The sequence below is a fragment of the Vigna unguiculata genome, chromosome 8, assembly GCF_037176805.1.
Source record: "Vigna unguiculata cultivar grain cowpea cultivar isolate G323 ecotype 2 chromosome 8, ASM3717680v1, whole genome shotgun sequence".
NCBI lineage: Eukaryota > Viridiplantae > Streptophyta > Magnoliopsida > Fabales > Fabaceae > Vigna > Vigna unguiculata.
The window spans coordinates 6,242,881-6,263,100 of record NC_140799.1 but is presented as its reverse complement, the minus strand read 5'-3'; the positions used below and the strand labels follow the sequence as shown (position 1 = coordinate 6,263,100).

Sequence of the window (20,220 nt, the reverse complement as noted above, 5' to 3'; positions counted from 1 at the left end):
TGTGGTTACTGCATCCAGAGTCTAGAAACCAATATGTTTTGTTTCCTTCATTGAGGTCTGCAATGGCCATTAATAAAAGCTCATCTTCTTCTTCTACTTTGTCCTCCTCTAGTTCGGTATAATTGACCTTCTTCTCCCACGTAGGACATTCATATTGAAAGTGTCCAAATTTATGACACTTAAAGCATTGTATCTCAGCTTTGTTAAAAGATTGTCTTCCCCTGCCTCTGCCTCTGAAAGATCCTCCTCTGCTTCGTCCTCTTCCTCTGCCTCTTCCACTTTTGTCATCAGTCACGGCTTGCATGACTTGTTCTTCTTCAACAGTGAGCAACATTCTCTGTTCATGGACGAGCAGGCTGCTTTGGAGTTCATCAATGGTCATAATATCCATATTATTGGACTCTTCGATGGAGCAAACAACGTAATTAAATTTTGCAGTCATTGACCGCAAGATTTTTGCGGTTGTGATATTTTCTTTCATGTTTTCACCACATGCCTTCATGCTTTTGGCTACCTTCAGTGTTTGACCAAAGTAGGAGTTAACTGATTCACCTTCCTTCATATGTAATGTCTCAAAATCTTTGCGCAATGCTTGTAATTATGCTTGTTTGACTCGTGTGGAGCCTTGAAACCTCTGCTTCATTGAATCCCAGATGTTTTTGGCTGTTTCATCATTTAAAATTGTGTCAATATTTCTCTATCAATTGCTTGATAGAGATAATTTTTTATCTTCAAATCCTTCAGTTTCTGTTCCTCAAGTGCCTTTAATTCAGCTTCAGATGCATTCGTTTTATCAGAAACGTCTGCAATTTCGTGTTCCACCAAGTGCCAATACTCCTTTGATCGTACGAAGTTCTCCATCAACTTTGCCCAATGATCATAGTGTCCATCGAACTTGGGAATAACAGGCTGCACATACTTTCCAGAATCTGCCATTGTTTTGTCTTTGACTCTCGTAGTGTTTCTCTTAACACTCACCCAATATTTGGTTTAAACCCCTCACTTTCAGTGTTTCTCTCACACTCTCCCTATGTATGGTTTAACCCCTCCCTTAGTGTTTCTCTCTCTTAACTCTGGTTTTGGTTCAGGCCCCTATAAAGGAGCTATGATACCAGATGTGAACGTTTAACAAGTAAGATATGCTCTGAAATTCTGTACTTGAAAATTATTATTCAATACTGAAACAGATTACACATTTAAAGCTAATAAAAAAACTAAAGTAACTGCTCCATTACTCACGCATAAAGTAATGGGATAACAGACTAATAGTTGAGCTAAAAAATAGCTCCAGTCCCTAAAATATAAGTCCAGTTATTGACCTGGTTTATTCACAGATTATAACTGCTAAACAATAATTAAAACTAATTAAAAGCAATTTAAAACAATTAACTGCTAATAGTATAAGTGTTTATGTAAGACAATAATGCATTTGCACATGTACATTTGATTAAAGTTCGAATTCGGTTGAGACGGACTGGCCAAAATTGCGAGTTTCTTTCTGCACTTTTAACTTTTCTCTTACACCCCAAAATTTTACTGTGATACCAAATATTTCCCTTAATAAGTATTCCAATTATATTTATTGATCCTCCCACACCAAATTGTTATATACTGGATGTGCAGATTTTCGAAATTTGGTTAAGAAATTTACTGAATTTTTGAAATCCGATTAAGAAATTTATTGGATTTGAAAGCCAGTTAAACAAATTATCGGATTTTGAAATTCGATTAAGAAATTTATCAGATTTCGAAATCTAATTAAGAAATTTAGGGATTTCGAAGTCCAGTTCCAAAATTTACCGAATTTTGAAATACAATTCAAAAAACAGTTTAAAAAAATGTTAACCGAATTTAAAATCCAATAAAAATATATTAAATTAGATTAAAATTTAAATTATATTAATTAAAATATCTAATAATTTTTATTAAATTAAAATTCATACAAATAAAATATATTTTATTTATGTAATTTAAACAAATATTTAAAAAATAATTGTACTAATTAAAATATTTATTAAGTGTTTATGTAAGACAAAACTCTGAAATCTATTACAATTTCTGGCTCCATAGACCTTATCAACAGGGATGATATTCTTTTCGTCACAAGTGTACATGTGGTGGAACTTTTAGCCCTTCAATAATTTGCAAATATTTAAAGAAGAAAAATATAAACATTGCTTTTGAATCAGGATATAAAATTTTATTTCGATAACTTTTCCATTATTTAGTATATATTTAAGATTTTGTCCTTATTTGATTTTATGTGGTTTTAGAAACTCAGAGAACTCCAGTAACAAAATTACATGATGTAATACCTAAATAAGAATTCACGCATTTAACGAGTATTTAAAAGTGTGTATCATAAAGTCTTCAGTCTGTCTGGTTTTCAAAATCTAACTTTTGCATTCAAATTTTAATTGAATGAGAAACAGTTTGGACATGATGCTGTGGAGAGAGACAACATTGTTGGTGGTACTACTGCTACTTCTACTCCACACAAGTCATGCTCGTTGTCTTCCTTCTTCGTGTGGCAAAATCAGCAACATCACTAATCCATTTCGATTAAAAGGCGACCCAGAGAAGTGTGGGGACGAAAGGTATGAACTTGGTTGTGAGAATAATGTTACGGCGTTGTATCTGCACTCTGCAAAATACCATGTTCAGGCAATCAACTCCATAACTGCTCCTCTCTTCCTCTCCGCTCCCTCTCTCGCTCCAATTTCTCTGACACTTACACCCACCGCATGGGTCCATACCAAGCCGATCTAGATCCGCATGGTAATTGGGAATCGCTGAATTTCAAGCATATAGTGTTTCTGAATTGTAACCATTCAGTGAGAGAGAATGTAAAGTATGTGAAAACAGAAGAGTGCGTGAAGTGGGACTCAAAGGGCTATGCATATGCTGTCGGTGGTGACCTGAAAGCTGCAGACATGGAAGTTGGGTGTGACATAAAGCTTGTTGCTCCAACATCTTTGAGGAGTTTCAATAACCATTCCTACACTTCCATGCACAGCAGCTTGGCCTATGGATTTGAGATTTCTTGGGTAAAACTCGCCTGCCAGAATTGTCTACTCTCATCAACTTATTGCTATTTCGACTCTTCTATACAGAAGCTTCAATATTGCAACTTCGGTGAGTGGATTCTAAATCAAGTACCACACACATACTTGTTCTATTTATTCAATTAATTAAAAAAAAAGTAACAATTCATTTTTTTTTGTATTTTACCTGTATTAGTCAGAACTGAAAGCTGCTGTAAAAGAAAAGCTCATGCATTATAGCTTTATGAAATTATGCAAATAGTCTTCTTGGTACGATGGAGTCGGGATCAACAATGTTCTAAAATTTATATTTCTTTCATTTTTGGGTGATATATATAGGTATACTGGAAGAGCTGATACAGAAATCAGCAGGTAAGAAATTTTTATCATCATAATTGACCAATTCTTTTAGTTATATATGAGATATATATAAAGTTCACACAATCTTACTAATAAATTTATGCAGACTTTCTTTTTATTATCATGACAAGAACGTATATGCTTTAGTTTGCCACTAAGAATAATAACAAGAATTAGTTACGTGATGACTTTCTCCTCAGTTCTCAAAATCTTCTTCCTCCATCCGTTGGTAAAGATAACATATAACTTTTCATAGATGTGAAAAGTGGCCTAAAGGAAGTAATGCATCGTTTGTTTGCTTAATATGCAAGACAAAATATCCACAAGGACCGGATGAATATACGCCAATCTTAAAGAGGCCGCAAACAGTATTAAATAAAGTTACAGACTTAGAGCAGTAAACTTTTTAGAAAATAGAAAATTATTAGATAGTGTGTTGGTAGCAAATGTGGTAGATGAAGTTAAGAGGAAAAAAAGGTAAGTATATTATAGTAAACGTAGATTTTGAAAAATCTTATGATTCAGTCAATTGAAAATTGCTTTCGTACATAATGAAAATGCTAGGATTTTGCTCTATGTAGATTAAATGGATAAGGGAATGCTTATAGTCATCAATTATCTATCTTAGTTAATGGTAGTCTGACAGGAGAATTTAAACCTCAAAAAGGTTTAAGGCAAGAGGATACATTAACTTCATTCTTATTCCTAATAGTGGTAGAAGGACTATAGCAAGAACACTTAGGCAAGCTTAGGGTAAAAGTTTACTAGAAGGGATTAAGGTGGGTGGTAGAGAAATATTGATCTCCATGATGCAATTCGTTGATGATATGTTGTTTGTATGTAAGGCGTATACCCAAACTATCTTGGTTATAAAAAGCATTATCAGATGTTTTGAATTGGCCTTTAGACTTAAATTTTCATAAAAGCAGGATAGGAGGCATAGGAGTTTAATATAGGATCACAGAGAGATCTGGAGTAATCTTTAACCGTGGATTATTGTCGGTTCTTTACATGCCTATGGATACAAATAGGAGGAAATCATAGAAGAAAGGAGTTTCGGAAATATATGATATAAAAAATAAGAAAAAGTTTAGCTAGATGGAAAGGAAAAATATATCTTTTGCTCGAAGAGCGACTTTGATAAATTATGTGTTATCAGCAATCCCTCTGTTTCATATCATTTTTTAAAGTTCCACATTATGTGCTAAAGGAAATGAGACTATAGAGGGATTTCTTGTGGGGATGGGGATACAGGGTAGGAAGATTGCATGGATAAAATGGGAAATAATGTAAAACTAAGAAAAAAGGTGGATTGGGATTCAAAGACTTAAAACTTTTTAATATAGTCCTACTAGGAAAGTGGAAATGGAGATTAGGAAAGGAAAAAAACTGGATTATGGAAAGACATCTTATGTCAAAATATAGGTCATGGAGAGCACTAAGCCTCTATTTTTTTGAAAGGTTTCTACTGTTCATGTGTATTAACAAAGATGGATTTAAAAATATTTTGTGTTCTCATTCAACGATTTAACCAGAAAAGCGACGACTAATTTACGGGATTATTCTAAAAATTTATCCTCTCAACTTTGCAGAGATCTGGGAAGATATATAAACATTTACTTTTCTACCCTCTTCATGTATATTATTACTAAGGTGGTGTGTGAAAGTGTGTGAAATAAGGTGGTGTGTGAAAGTGTGTGAAATAAGGTGGTGAGTGACTGTAGCATGGTGTGTGTGTGGGCACCGATTCCGTAACCAATGCCTAGAAGAGCTTAACACCGGTTACGACACCGGTGCGTATGTGTTATTTTTTTTTTTAACTTTTTTTAATTTTTTTAATTTTGTTTAAAAATTAATTGTATAACTTTATTTAAAAATTTAATTCTATAAATTTTTTTTACATTCATAAAAATTTAATTTTTTTATTTTAAAATTTCATATAATTTTAATATTTTTTTAATTTGTATTAATTAATTATAATTATTTTTATAACATCAAACTACAAAATCATTCTCTTTTTCCATCAAGGGTATTTTGGTAACTTTCTAATTCTATATATTTTTATAATTTATTTTATTTATCACATCAATCAAATCTTTCACTAACTTTCATAAAACTTATCTCCAAATCCACTCACTTTACCCTCTAAATCCACTAAAAAAAACACACAAATTCGTTCACCCAAATCCATCTTCACACTCTCTCCCATATTCATACCTACAAAAGAACACAGCCTAAAGGAGAATAAGAATCAAATTAGCGGCTCGGGATGGTAGAGATGTTATGATAGCGTGCGGGAGAGGACAAAGTGGTAACTGGTTTGACAATAGTATTTGTTGGAAATAGGATCAGGAAATAAATATTGTTTTGGGATGACACTTGGTTAGGAGATTTGCTTTGAGGGATAAATACCCTAGACTCTTTGCTAATTCAAACCTAAAACATGCTACACTAGAGAGTTTGGGTATTGGTACGAAAATCGATGGATATGGAAGCTTGAATAGAGAAGAGAGTGGTTCGAATGAGAAAAACCACTTAATAATGCAATGTAGAACCAATTACAGGGGTGTATTAGTTAAGGATAGTGATGATGAGTGGCAATGGAAGGATGAAGAAATAAAAGTCTATACTGTAAAGTTTGCATATAAGAAGTTGCAAAATGGAATCAAAGGTGAGGATGAAGTCTTCTACGATAAGTTTTGGAGAATTAAAGCGTTACCAATAATTAAACACTTTGCATGGAGAATGATGTTAAATAAAGTTACAACATACAACAATTTGTACAATATAGGTATAGAGTTGGGAACTAGAATGTGTGTAATGTGTGGAAATAATGAGGAAATAATAAGTCACCTCTTTTTTAGTTGTAGGGCAACAAATTATATAAGGAAAATGTGTGATTATTGGGTTTGGATATCTTTTGGACATCATGAGTAGGGATGTCAACAAGATGGGTGAGGTACAGGTAGTAGCTCCCATGTATCTTACCCGCTGGATAAATATTTGTCTCATATCTGTACCTATATATGTCGGGTATCCGTTATGCGGGTGAAATCAACCAACAAGACCATACCAACACAATGTAATTCGTACTAAACAACCATATAAGCACCAACAACCCAAATAGACATATTATAATCACATTTGAACCATAATCTTGGGACTCATACATGATCCCTCATTCTGAACCAAAACCCTTACCCCTTTCATCCTAAAAATAGAAAAATAACCTTAGCACAGTAAACCAATATCCACAAATGTTCATACACATCAAGTATATCACAATTCCAGAGCATACAAGAATCAATTTGATAAGAGAAACGCAAAACCATAAGCATAATTTATACACATACAAAGCAGCCTCCCCTAACCTGGAATGCTTGATTAAAAGGGCAAAAATTAAGGTTCCTTGTCCAGCTATGCCTTGCATCAACCTTACTCCCAATTTAGTCTCTTGTGCACCCAATACTCACAAAAAAAAAGGTCAAATCCATACACAACCATTCAACCAACTTATATTTAGTGATAATTATCAAAGTTCTACAATTATAATATCACTCAATAGACACAATTATATTATCAAAATGATAATAAATCAATCAACGCATAAATTGCATACATAAGACTCAAACCCAAGTCCTCTCACACAATCAAAGTACTCTCAACCATTTGAGCTAATACTTTTCCACGTCATACCAATTAACATTTAATGATCTCAAAGTTCCCACCACTCGCATTTATTAATTAATTAATTATTTAATTAATTAATTCCCACGGGTCTTACACATTTAATACTAGAAGACAATCTATATCACAAGTGTTGCATCTATTTAATTAATTAATTCTCACGGATCTTACACATTTAATACTAGAAGACAATCTATATCACAAGTGTTGCATCTATTTGAGGGGTAAAGACACTATAAGAATAAAGGAACTAAGAATCTTGCTATTGTAGTGAAAGAGATTTATCGTACATTCAACATATTGTCAAAAATACTATAGCTAGAAAATAAACATTGGTCATATTGTGTTGGGTTTTCCTTGTTGCAGGGAGGGCAACTAAATAATGTATTACTATATTGTATTTTCCTTTTTATGTTATTAAGCTTGTTGTATACGGGTTGGGGCAACCCAATTGCTCCATTAATATATTATATTTGTTTTTGCTGATAAAAAAAATTATAATTTATTAACTATATTATATGTAATTTCAAATTCATTATCTAAACATTCACATGAGAATACATGCTCCTCGTTGAAGACAATTTTCTTACATCCTATAAAAGAAAAACTTTCTTATATTTAGGAACTTCAACAACAACTAAGTATATTGATATTTGTTTAATTTAGAAATTAAATTTACTTTTTCATCATGTAATCTTTTACTTTAACGTGTACCTTATTGTATTTATATTAACAATGTAAATCAAATGATTCTTTACCATGATATTTATTCACTCAGCCAAAATTTTCTCGCAGGTACCCCATTTGTCTTGATGGCATGGAGTTGTAGAGGTTTGCTTGGAATACCACCATTGATTGTTGTGGTTTTGATATGCAAATGGCGGAAAAGACATGCATCAATGTATCAAAATATTGAAAACTATCTTAAGAAAAATAATATGGCACCTATTAGATACTCATACAAGCAAATTAAGAAGATGGCTGGAGGGTTTAAAGAGAAATTAGGGGAAGGAGGATTTGGTTCGGTATTTAAGGCAAAGTTGTCCAATGGACCTTGTGTGGCAATCAAAATGTTAGACAAATCCAAAGGAAATGGACAAGATTTTATCAGTGAAATTGCAACCATTGGAAGAATACATCATCAAAATGTGGTAAAGTTAATTGGATTTTGTGTTCATGGCTCAAAGCGTTATATTGTGTATGAATTCATGTCCAATGGATCTCTCGATAAATTTATTTTTTCAAAAGATGAGAGGGTTCATTTAAGTTATGAAAAAATATATAATATATCAATTGAAGTGGCTCGTGGGATTGCTTATCTCCACCATGGGTGTGAGATGAAGATTTTGCATTTTGATATAAAACCCCACAACATCCTCCTAGATGAAAACTTTCTACCGAAGATCTCTGACTTTGGGTTGGCAAAGCTATATTCAATAGATAATAGCATTGTCACAATGACTGCAGCAAGAGGAACCATTGGATATATGGCTCCAGAATTATTTTATAATAACATTGGAGGAATATCCAATAAGGTTGATGTGTATAGTTTTGGAATGCTCTTGATGGAGATGGCAAGCAAGAGAAAGAATTTAAACCCCCTTGTAGAACACTCAAGTCAGCTTTACTTTCCACTTTGGATTTATAATCACATTAGAGAAGAGGAAATTATTGAAATGGAAGATATGACAGAGGACGAAAGGAAAATAATAAAGAAGATGATCATAGTGGCATTGTGGTGTATACAATTGAAACCAAATGATCGTCCCTCAATGGATAGAGTAGTAGAAATGCTTGAAGGAGATGTTGAAGACTTGGAAATGCCTCCAAAACCTATTCTCTACCCAGATGAAACGGTGATAGAGGATCAAACAATCAACTCTAAATAGATGTATTCAATGTTGAAATTACTTTGTTTGTACAGTATATACAATTCTACAATGAACAATAATATTTTGCATCCATTTTATTCTAAACACTCACTACAAGAAAAAGTAACTATACTGATATTAATATTCATCACTAAAAATTATAAATATGTCACCAATACCATCTTGTGACAATAATTAAGATGTCACTAGTATCTTTATCACTATTGTACTTGTGACAATAATCTTAAATATCACTAAAATCAAATTTTATTGTGACAAAAGTAATTATCACTAATAATTTCATGTAATAGTGAAAATAATAAAATATCACAAATATATAAGACAATAGTAATACATTTATTGTCACTAGAGTATTATATGTAATAGTGATAATAACTAGATATCACAAATACAAAAGAGAATGAAAATAAATTGGTTGTCACTATTAATAATAATAATAATAATAATAGTTATTCTTATTATTATTATTATATTGTAAAACTTTATGTGATACTTATTTTTAATTATTAATATTTTATCATTTATCATTATTATTAAAAATTATAATAATATATAGTTATCTCACAACATCATGATAAATAGACAAATCAATTAAATAATTAAACGAGTGTCTCAATATGCTAATTAGACAAGTCTAACAATACATATTAGACTAGTTTGTCAATGCATTAATTAAATAAGTCAAATAATACACATTAGATCAATATGTTCATACAGTGATTTATTTTTCTAGCGAGTCTACTTTACATATTTTTACATATCCTTTATATTTTTTGAAAGTCCAATCAATATTTGTGCACATGTTTTATCCTTTTAGTGAGTCTATTATACATATTTTTGCATGTTTGTTATATTTTTAGAAATTTAACTCAATATTTGTGCATATGTTTTATCCTATGTACTTTTACAAAATTTACAATTTATGTTTTCACTCGATGTTTTATCCTAAACCTGTAAATCAATTTTCACAATAATTCTATTCAAAACCTAATTATAAACTTAAAAATATTTATTATAAAATATTTATTATTTCTTTCTCAACTCCTAAATCTCTTCTAATAAACAAACAAACATACACCAATCCTGCATACGCACGAATTTAAAATTGGTTTTTATTAAAATTTACACTTTTATTAAATATTTATATAATTATTTTTAAATTAATTCTAATAATTATATAGAAATTATTAAGTATTATATTGGTAATTTTTTTTAGAAAAAAAAATATACACACCGTTAATTTTTCTTTATAAATTTACAAGTACAGGGTTTTTTTTCACAATAGTTATAAAAATTATAATTTGTGTTAGATTATTTTAACCACAACGATCATTTATAAAAATTATAATTGTAAATATTTTAATAATTTAAATGATGACGAAGATATGGCAGGGACGGGTATTATGGCAAGGACGGGTATTATGACAGGGATATGTACATCTCTATAACCATCCTCGTACCCAATTGAAAAAGTCGGAAATTTCCCATACTTATACCCAATCAATGGGGGATTCTCCGTCAAAACGGAGATGAGTTCGTACAATACCCACGGGACAAATTTATTTACCATCTCTATTTCTTCACACGGGATTCTTTTCTTCCTCATAAGGTAAGTTTCTTTTTGTTAAGGGGTTTGGGGTTGGTTTTGGGTAGATGAAAAATCTGAGATCTAGCGCAATTTTTCGCGTTTTAGAGTCACTAGCTTGTAAGAAGTGGTACACTGGTTTTCGTAAGCCAGTTTAGTGGTCACTGACTTGTAGGATGCGGCAATACTAGCTTTCAAAAGTCAGTTTTGGTTCACCGAGTTTTAGGATGTGGAACTATCGACTTTCAAAAATCGGAAGTACCAATTTTCAGGAACCGATATTATCGGCTTTCATGAACCGAAACTATTGGCTATCACAAACTTTTTGTACCCTGCATTTCAAAATTCAGTGCACCCGAATTTCAGAATCCGATGATGACGGATTTTAGCCTCCTCTTCCACATTTGATAATCCCAATTTTTAGCTTTCGATTTTAATGGATTTTACACCCCAATCAACAAAAAAAATGCTCTTAAAAAATTGAAATCACAAATATATTGCTTGATTTGTGAACCGAAGGTGGAATGATGAAAGCGGAGACAAAAGAGAGGAAAGAACAAGAACGATGAAGAATAACTTAACAATGAAGAAGTTGAAAACGCAGTTGCAAAATCCAAAACACTGTTGGAATGAAAGTGAAGAAAAATGAACGAAGAATAGCTCTAGAAGGAAGAAGAACCACCTACAAAACGTCGTTGTGATGCAATATTAATGAAAGTGAAAATGAATGATCATGAGTTGGGGGTGTAGAATATTAGAATATACAGCGGGGCAAAGTTGCTAGAGTAATTAAGGTTGGTAAGAAATTATTACCGCTTACCTTATCACATTTTTAATTTATATTTTTTTTATATGGACATAATGTTCATCAAAGAAAAACTTGGAGCTGCAAGAAGAAAATTTAGGGGTGTAGAAAGAAATACCCCTTTTATTTTGTACACCCTTTGAACCAAGTCCAGCATATTTTTATCCACTTATACCACCCTGTTTTATTTTTTACACCCGCTTTAGGCCAAACCCAACACATTTTCATTATCCCCACCCTATCCATTTTATTTTTACATTCCCCTAAGTTAGAACCAATACATTTCATTTGCTTTTTCTATTTAAAAGTCACCATTAATATCTTTACCATTAAATCTTTAAATTTAAAAATATTAATTGTTTGTTTTACTTATTTGCAGGATCAAAATAGTTGGGTCAGTTTTAACAATAATCTTGAAGTCTTGAAAGTAATACCTTAATGTCTTGAAAGTAATACCTTAATCTTGTGTTGTGAACACCACAACTAATATAGTTCGCAGTCTAACTTTTGATATCAGACTTATGCTCCCCTCCTTGTAACATCTTACTGACACAATGGATTGGCTTCTGCTTATGTCTTTCTCCTACACTAAGACTGAGTTGACTGCTTTGTTAGTCACGCATAAGTAGACCAAAAAAGGTAGCTTTTTTCATGGTTTATTCAAGATTAGTGGTTGGGTTAATCCCTCCTTAATATCAGATTTTATGATGTCTGAGCATTGTATTATTTTTTACTCCTCAATTATCAATGTGCTTATCACAGGGAAACATTATTCCTCAATGAGATGAATGATGAAACATACTTCAAACACCAGATCAAAGAAACAAATAATAATTGAATGATCATATTTGGTGATCAAATCCCAAGAAATCAAATAGAAGAAAAAAAAGGAGAAATCAAGAAAAAGGAAAAATCGGAAAAAAAAGAGCATTACAAAAATACTTAATTTTGCTTGCTTGGAGTTTATTACCAGAGGTTTTAATAACCTCAATAAAATACAGCCATAACGTAGTTTTTAAAAACCCCATGTAATTATCAAGGGTTTTTCACGAAACCCCAATTCAGTTTACTATTAAAATTTTCTCAGGCTAATTTTTAGGTTTTCCTCTTTAATTTAGCAATTCAAGTTTTTCGAGAAAAAACTTTTGGTTTTTTTTATCCCTTTCGTTTTCCCTCTTATTTCATGACATTGAAGATTTGATGTCCCTTGTGCTGAGAAATCAGATTTTGGTGAGAGGGGTAGATCCAGATCTCGGCATATTTGGCCAGGCTAAGCCCTCCATTATCATTGCCATCGACAACCTTCTCCACCATCTCCGATCACAAGGACGAGGCCATTTTGCTTGTCATGCCGCCACACTCTGGGTGCTCCCGCCGCTGCCTAACTTGGACCAAGTATGGAGCTTCGTTGCTGCAACCATCGGAACTTGTCTCGCTCTCGTCTTTGTCGGATCTCGTCTTTCGTTGCTGTTGGAACTATGGAAGATGATAAATTTGTTCTTACTCTTTTTCTTCATTTTATCTTCTCTTCTTTTTCTTTTTCCTCTTCCTCCATCCTTAGGGAATTTGAAAAATGAAAAAAGAGAGAACAAAAGAAAAAAATATAAATGAAAGGAAAAAAGTGTTGGGTCTTTTCGATTTAATCCAATTCTCTATCTTAAAAAACCAAACAAAAATAGAAAAATTCTTTTTTTTACAACCTCCATTTTACCTTTTTGAAACTCTCATTCTCCAATTTTCTATTTGTCCCCGTCCTTCTAATGGCTCAACTAACTCAACTTTTTTCACTTCAATTTTTTTTACACCCTTTTCAATCGAGTTTTTGGAATTTTTTCCTACACCCCCAACTTTTCTTCCTGCACCTTAACTTTCTTATATTTCCCCTCTTAACCTTTGAATTTTTGACTTTAATTGAGATTTGACTAGGGTAAAAATCCTATTTGATTGTTCTTTCATTCAACCTATTTTCTTTGTGTCTGAGAGTTGAATTTGTGATGGAACTCGGTTTTTGGCACCAACTTGGACTTGTTTGTGATGCAATATTAAAGAAAGTGAAAATAAATGATCATGAGTAGAATATTAGAATATACAGCGGGGCAAAGTTGCTAGAGTAATTAAGGTTGGTAAGAAATTATTGCTGCTTACCTTATCTCATTTTTAATTTATATTTTTTTATATGGACATAATGTTCATCAAAGAAAAACATGGAAGTGTAAGAAGAAAATTTAGGGGTGTAGAAAGAAATACCCCTTTTATTTTGTACTCCTCGATCATCAATGTGCTTATCATAAGGAAACATTATCCCTCAATGAGATGAATGATGAAACATACTTCGGACACCACTGCAAAGAAACAAATAACAATTGAATGATCATGTTTGGTGATCAAATCCCGAGAAATCAAATAGAAGAAAAAAAGGAGAAATCGAGAAAAAAAAAAGAAATCGGAAAAAAGGAGAAATCATATTATCCTAAATCCTTGACAATCAAAACGATATTTTTATTATCAACCGATCATGGTGTCTCAACGCAATGCAGGATTATGCACAACTAATCCAATCATCATACTAATTCTAGAGATCTTCAATCCAACAAAAACACATTCAAAGACTTAAGACGAATTTTTCTATAATTTTTCTTCCACAACCAAAAGAACAAGTCATCATCACGTAAAATCAATTGTACAATTTATAAAACCAATGGAGATATAATTTTAAAATGAATACAAAAATTTAGGAATTAAAAATCCAATGGGGAGACTTCCATAATAGGTTGGATGATCATTATATTCTGCCGGAGGGCAACCAGACTTTGAAATGTAAGTAATAACTATGTTGTTTTTTAGGTTTTAGAAAATTGCACTTCTCTGGAAAATCCTGTGTGCTCTCAACGAGGTGCGTTTGTGGAAAGTTGTGATCGTAAAAGGCATCAAGGTGATATGGTTTGAGGACGATGAGTGACACAACGTGGATCAATGACACATGACAGTAGAGGGCGTGAACACTCCACATTGCACCTAATTGTCTATGATAATATGTATTGGAAGAATAAAAATTTGGACATTAGGAACTGTTTTACTGACGCCCCACAGTGAGCGTCAAAATGTTCTAGCCAAACAGTAAAATCCTGTCAACAAGAACATCCAAAAGAGTGATCTCCCCTTTTTCCTATATTCTGGAATCTTATTTATCCTCTTGTCTCTCAAACTCCTAGGTTTCCTTCTATCTTTATTACCTCAAAACACCTTGTAACACCCCAATAATTGACATTTTGTAACACCCCAATGGTTGAGTGAACCTAACACATAATTGACATTTGCAAATTACCTAGGGTGGATATTTATTTGCTAAGATAGACTTTTGCTTTATTTTTTATTTTTGGTTAGAGTCTAATCTCTTTCACTAATCTACCTCCTTCTCTTCCTTGTATGTTTCTTAGATTCAGATCCCAAACCCTAAAAATGAAAGATTCCAACTCCACCACCAATACCTCATCTTGTTGTCCTCTTTGATTGAATCATTGTCTGTATTCAATTATTCAATTGTCCTCAATCCCCCCCCCCCCCCCCCCCCCCCTTTGTGTGTCTTTTCTTGGCTTTTTTGGCCATCTTCTTCGATCCAAGTCATTGGTTACTTTGATATAGTTTGTTCGAGGTTGAGTTATATTGGTGTAGTCAATGAAGTGATTTGTTGGTAGTACGGTTGTGATCAAAATCTGAGAAAGAGAAGGAGGTAGGGTTAAAGAAAGAGGTTAAAATCTAACCTAAAAAGAAAAGATTCCACCTCAACAAATAAATACCCACGACCACGTAACTTGAAAATGCAAATTTTATGTTGACTCTACTTAAAATTAAAAAAGAATAAGAACTTAACTAAGTTAAAAGTAAGTGTAGGAAAAAATTAAATTAACTTAAATATAGAAATTAAATTACTAATTAAACCTAATATAGTAGAACAATTTATAAATACAAAAGCAATAAATTAGTTATCAAAATTAAAATGTTTGTTTTAATCTCCGTAGAAAAATAATTTATTTTTCAATTTTAATACAATTAGTTAATTTATAATATACACGTAAATGTTAAGACCTATGATGCACCGATACTTCAACTTAGGTCACGTATCTGTGTCCTACACATATCCGTATCCGATACTTTAGGATACCTTATCGATACTTATAAGTGGAGTATCTAATTTACAAAGACGTAGTACAATACAAGAAAATATCTAAATAATGATCAATTTTAGTAACAAAAATAATTAGTCACTATATAATGACCAATTTAAGTATCAATTTAAAAACTAAAAAATATTGGCAACTAAAATAATTTCAAAAAATTATAATTAGTCTCTAAATTGATAATTAAAATAATTTTTATTATGAATTGATTTCTAAATTGGTCACTAACATTAGTTACCAAGATTTTGACTACCAAAATAATTTGTCACTAACATTAGCTATCAAGATTTTGACTACCAAAATAATTAGTCTATAAATTGGTCTCTAATTAAGAAATTGGCCTCTAACATATTTTTGGTTACTAAAATTGGTCATTATTTAAGAGTTTTCCTACAGTGGTACATTTATGTTGGTAATTTTAGTACATAATTTGGATTAACACAATAATAATCATATATTTATTATGTTTTTAAGAATGATTGTACCCATTTTTTAATATTCATATATCGCGTATCTATCACATATCGTATCACATTATTTTCAAAATAAACGTATCGACGTATCGTATAATGTCATATCCGATACACGTATCATATTCGTGCATTATAGATTAAGAAAATTCACTTAAACATATTATTTTGAACGACGAAATCGACTTATATACATGCTTTAGAGAATTTTCTTTTTGTCTTGCAGTCAAAATGAATGTGTATAATATCAAATTTAAGAAACAACTTTATGTTTATTTTTTAATATACCAAATTGATTTTTTTCCTTAAAACCGAATACATTTTTGCATTCTAAATTTATATAATTGATTGTTCTTTACCATAATGTTTATTTACTTAAATAAGATGTTGTTACAGGAATTGCCCAATTTGTCATCATGGTGTGAGCTTGTAAATTTGTATTTGGAGTAACGTTGGACTTTTGGTAGGTAAATGGAAAAAAAGACGTAAAATATTAAAAATTATTTTGAACAAAATATTTTCACACCTATTTAGATACTCATATGAGGAAATAAAGAAAATGGCAGGAAGTTTTAAAAAGAAAGAAGTTAAGTGAACGAGGATTTAAGTAGTAAAAATGCTTGAAGACTTGAAAATACCTCCGAAATGTATTATATTATATATCTTGATAAAATGAGTATAGATGATAAAAAAATAAACTCAGAATCTATCGACTCAACACATTCTCTTAATTAATTTATGTAAAGTGCAAGTATACCACTAATCCATTATTGAAGCATTCTATTTGACAATGTATAATAAAGTTTTATTGTACATATTCAACATTATTATTTTATGTGGAAGTTCGTCTATAATATTTTTTACTTGTGTTTTCTTATTAACTATTTTACATCTTATTTGCCTAACAGTGATATTTAATAAGGTTTTATCCATATAAATTATGTATTAAAATGGTTTTATGGAGAAAGTAGAAAATTTAAATTCTTTATGATAACTTGTTTCTATATTGAAGAGTTTATTTAATGAAAAACAAAATATTTTCATATATTACTTCTTTCGATAAAATATATTAATTATCTCAATAAGGTTATGTAAGCCGAACGAAACTTTGTCTCAAAAATATAAAAAACTATGCAGTAATCTTCTTTATAAATAAAACTGTTCGGACTTTTGAAAATATGATAAATATGAGATATATGAGAGATATATATGATATGCTATACGGAGGAACATTGTTGTATTTTATTGATATACCCTATATATAGAACAAAATATAAAACAGAATATCAAGTATAAAATATTTAGAATATCTCACTCATAATATAAAATAATAACTAATTTTTAAAATTAAAACATATATATAAAACTGAAATATTCCTTAGAAATTAATTTAAATAAAAAAGATATTAAGTAATATTTTCAATATTCCTCTCTGCTTAATATCTGTTTATTTAAATTTTATATCTTCATATTTAATTCTTCATCTTTTGATGCTTGATTTTCTCCTCTTTTTGTTCTTGTAATATTTGTTTTTCTCTTTCTTCCATGGCATCACATCTTTCTTCAATTTGGCATCATCTTTCATATTTCTTCTTATATCAGCATCATCTTCCGGTGTGGATTTCATTGTAGTGGCATTGGACCTTTTGTGAATATTAGTATCAGCATCATCTTCTTTTTCTTTCTTCACTTGGACATCTACTTTCTTCTAGAGATATTTATATTCTGATTTTGATCCTTCTTTCATACTCACTTTATTTGTAGCAAATTCCTCCTTCATAAAATCCAACGCAAATCTTTTGTCTTTCATGTGGATTTTGAATACCTCTATGTTGTTAGCATTTGTGACCACACATACTTTATTTTCAAAGGAGACCTTATAACCTTTTTCTAACAATTGAGCAACATATAAGACATCAAAAATTAATTTGATACCTGAATGAGTTTTAATTGAAATTGTTCTTGTACCTTTCACAACTAAACAAGTTGTTCTCCATTCCCAATTCTTACCTTGGAAATATTTGATTTATTGAGCTCCTTGAACATTTCTCTATCATAAGTCATGTGGTTTGTGCAACCACTATCTATAATCCACTCTTTTGTAGATTCGTTGGTTGTGACATTTGACATCTGGCTTCCACCAACACTAGTTGGGTTGATGACCTTTTCTCTTGCAATGGGGACAAGATGGAAAAACATGTGTGTTGTTGTATTTGCTCCTTCTATTTTTCTTGACTATGAGAGCATTCTCTTCGGTGTAATTTAAATTACCTTCAACCGCCTCATGATCTTCTCTCATCAATCTTCGTTGTTCTTGTGTTTGCAAGGCATGTATTATCTCTATAAAGGTAATTGTAGACAAATCTTTTGTGTTTTCTAAAGAAGCAATAGTTTTTGGCACCGTCACCAGAATTTTCTCAACGAGTTTAGAATATGGAAACTCCTTTCCCAACAATTTTATCTTGTTGGCAATACCCAACAATTTGTTTGAGTATTCTTTAATACACTTTATAGATTTAACAAAAATGCGAAAACTCTTTTCATTGTCACAACAACTTCAGTTCTTCCTCGCTACCCTAACGCTGCCATCGTCGCCCAAGCTCCAAGCCTGTTGAAACCATATAGAGATGCTCAAATGAATGTTTAATTTTCTGGAATGATTTTCTTTTAGTGTTCATTTTGATTTGGGAATGGAAATTTGAAATTTTGTGAAGTTGTTTTCTATTTTTGTGAAATTTGTATTGCTCATTTGTCTTTAATTGTTGTGTAAGCCTATTGAATTTTAGGCATTCAAGTTGAGACAAGGAGTGTGAGTGTACTTCTGTTCTTCCTTTCCAGTTTAAAGTATTAGATCGGTTAATATAACCAATCTAATATCTCTTAGACATATTACATCATTTTATATTACATCGGTTATGGAACCCATTTAATATGCACTCCAAAACCGATATAATATATATATATATATATATATATATATATATATATATATATATATTTTACACCAGATTCAACGATTGAAATATATCAGTGAGACAAAGAATAAAATTCATTTAACGTAACCATCTTTGCCTCTCCCATGTTGATGTAGCATAAAGAAATCAAAATATCTTTCAAAATGTAAATAAATTTCCAAATTTCCAGCTTGAAATGCGTTATATGTCTAACCGAAAAAGATGCTATGCTTTTGTTTATTTAACTATATTATTTATAATACATATTTTAATATGTCAGAATTATACTTCAATTCAATAACATTGATATTTTACATCGTTTTATTTAGAACTGTCAAAATGGGTTGAAATCCGCGAGCCAACCCGACTTATCACGAATTTGGGCCAAGTTCGGTTGAAACTTTTTTACAAATTCTCGGCTCACCTAGAACTCGGCTCACCCGGATTGAACACGTGGTGAGCCGGGTTGGCTCACCAATCCACAAATAAAGGGTCACACAAGTATTTTTTATTAAGTTAAGCTTTGCATTTGGGTCATGTTAGGTTGTTTTTTTAGAAAACACGTAGATAAAATTATATTTTTTTTAGTTAAATGAACCCGTGAGTCAATTTGTTTAGCCCACCAACCCGTGGTAGGTTGAGCCGGATTGAAATTTTTTTGACTCGCTAATAAGTGAGTCGGGTTGGATTGGCTCGCTAAGTGATCAACCCGTGGTGGGTTGAGTCAGATTAGGTCGAATTATCCATTTTGACAGCTCTACTTTTATCGTATGTTTTTTTTTTAGTATGTTTTGCAATTTTTTTTTCTATTTTACAGCTTTATAAAGTTAATAAACGTACATTTACATCTCTTAATATTACGTTTAATCTTCAACTGACATAAAAACCTAAAATAACATAGGTAAAAAACTTTTTAGTATTAGTGTGATTATGTAATTCATCACTAATTTGTTTGAGCTGATGGGTAAGTCTAATTCTATTTATTTGAGCTAACATTAATTTGTTTATTTTTAATATTTTATTTTTTATTTATTCAATTTGGCTCCCAAACTAATTCTCTAAAAATTATTTTAGACAGCATGTAAATAAAAGCTTCGAGTTAGAAGAATTTAGGATGATTTTAGAAACTCGAAGAAGTCCATTAAAAAAAATTAGATGATTAAATACCTAATAAGAATTGACGACGAGTATTTAAAAGTTTGTATTCATTAAAATGAGATGTGAAACCAGATAGACACAGCGTTT

General features: G+C 31.2%; 1 protein-coding gene across 1 annotated transcript; it reads left to right on the top strand.

The window, feature by feature from the left end:
* The first annotated feature begins 2,320 nt into the window (after window positions 1-2,320).
* LOC114194078 (rust resistance kinase Lr10-like) lies at window positions 2,321-9,067 on the top strand. Its single transcript, XM_028084122.2, has 3 exons — window positions 2,321-3,135; window positions 3,384-3,416; window positions 7,887-9,067. Exons 1-3 carry the CDS (start codon window positions 2,745-2,747, stop codon window positions 8,978-8,980), a joined length of 1,518 nt encoding a protein of 505 aa, XP_027939923.2. The 5' UTR covers window positions 2,321-2,744; the 3' UTR covers window positions 8,981-9,067.
* Window positions 9,068-20,220: the final 11,153 nt, after the last annotated feature.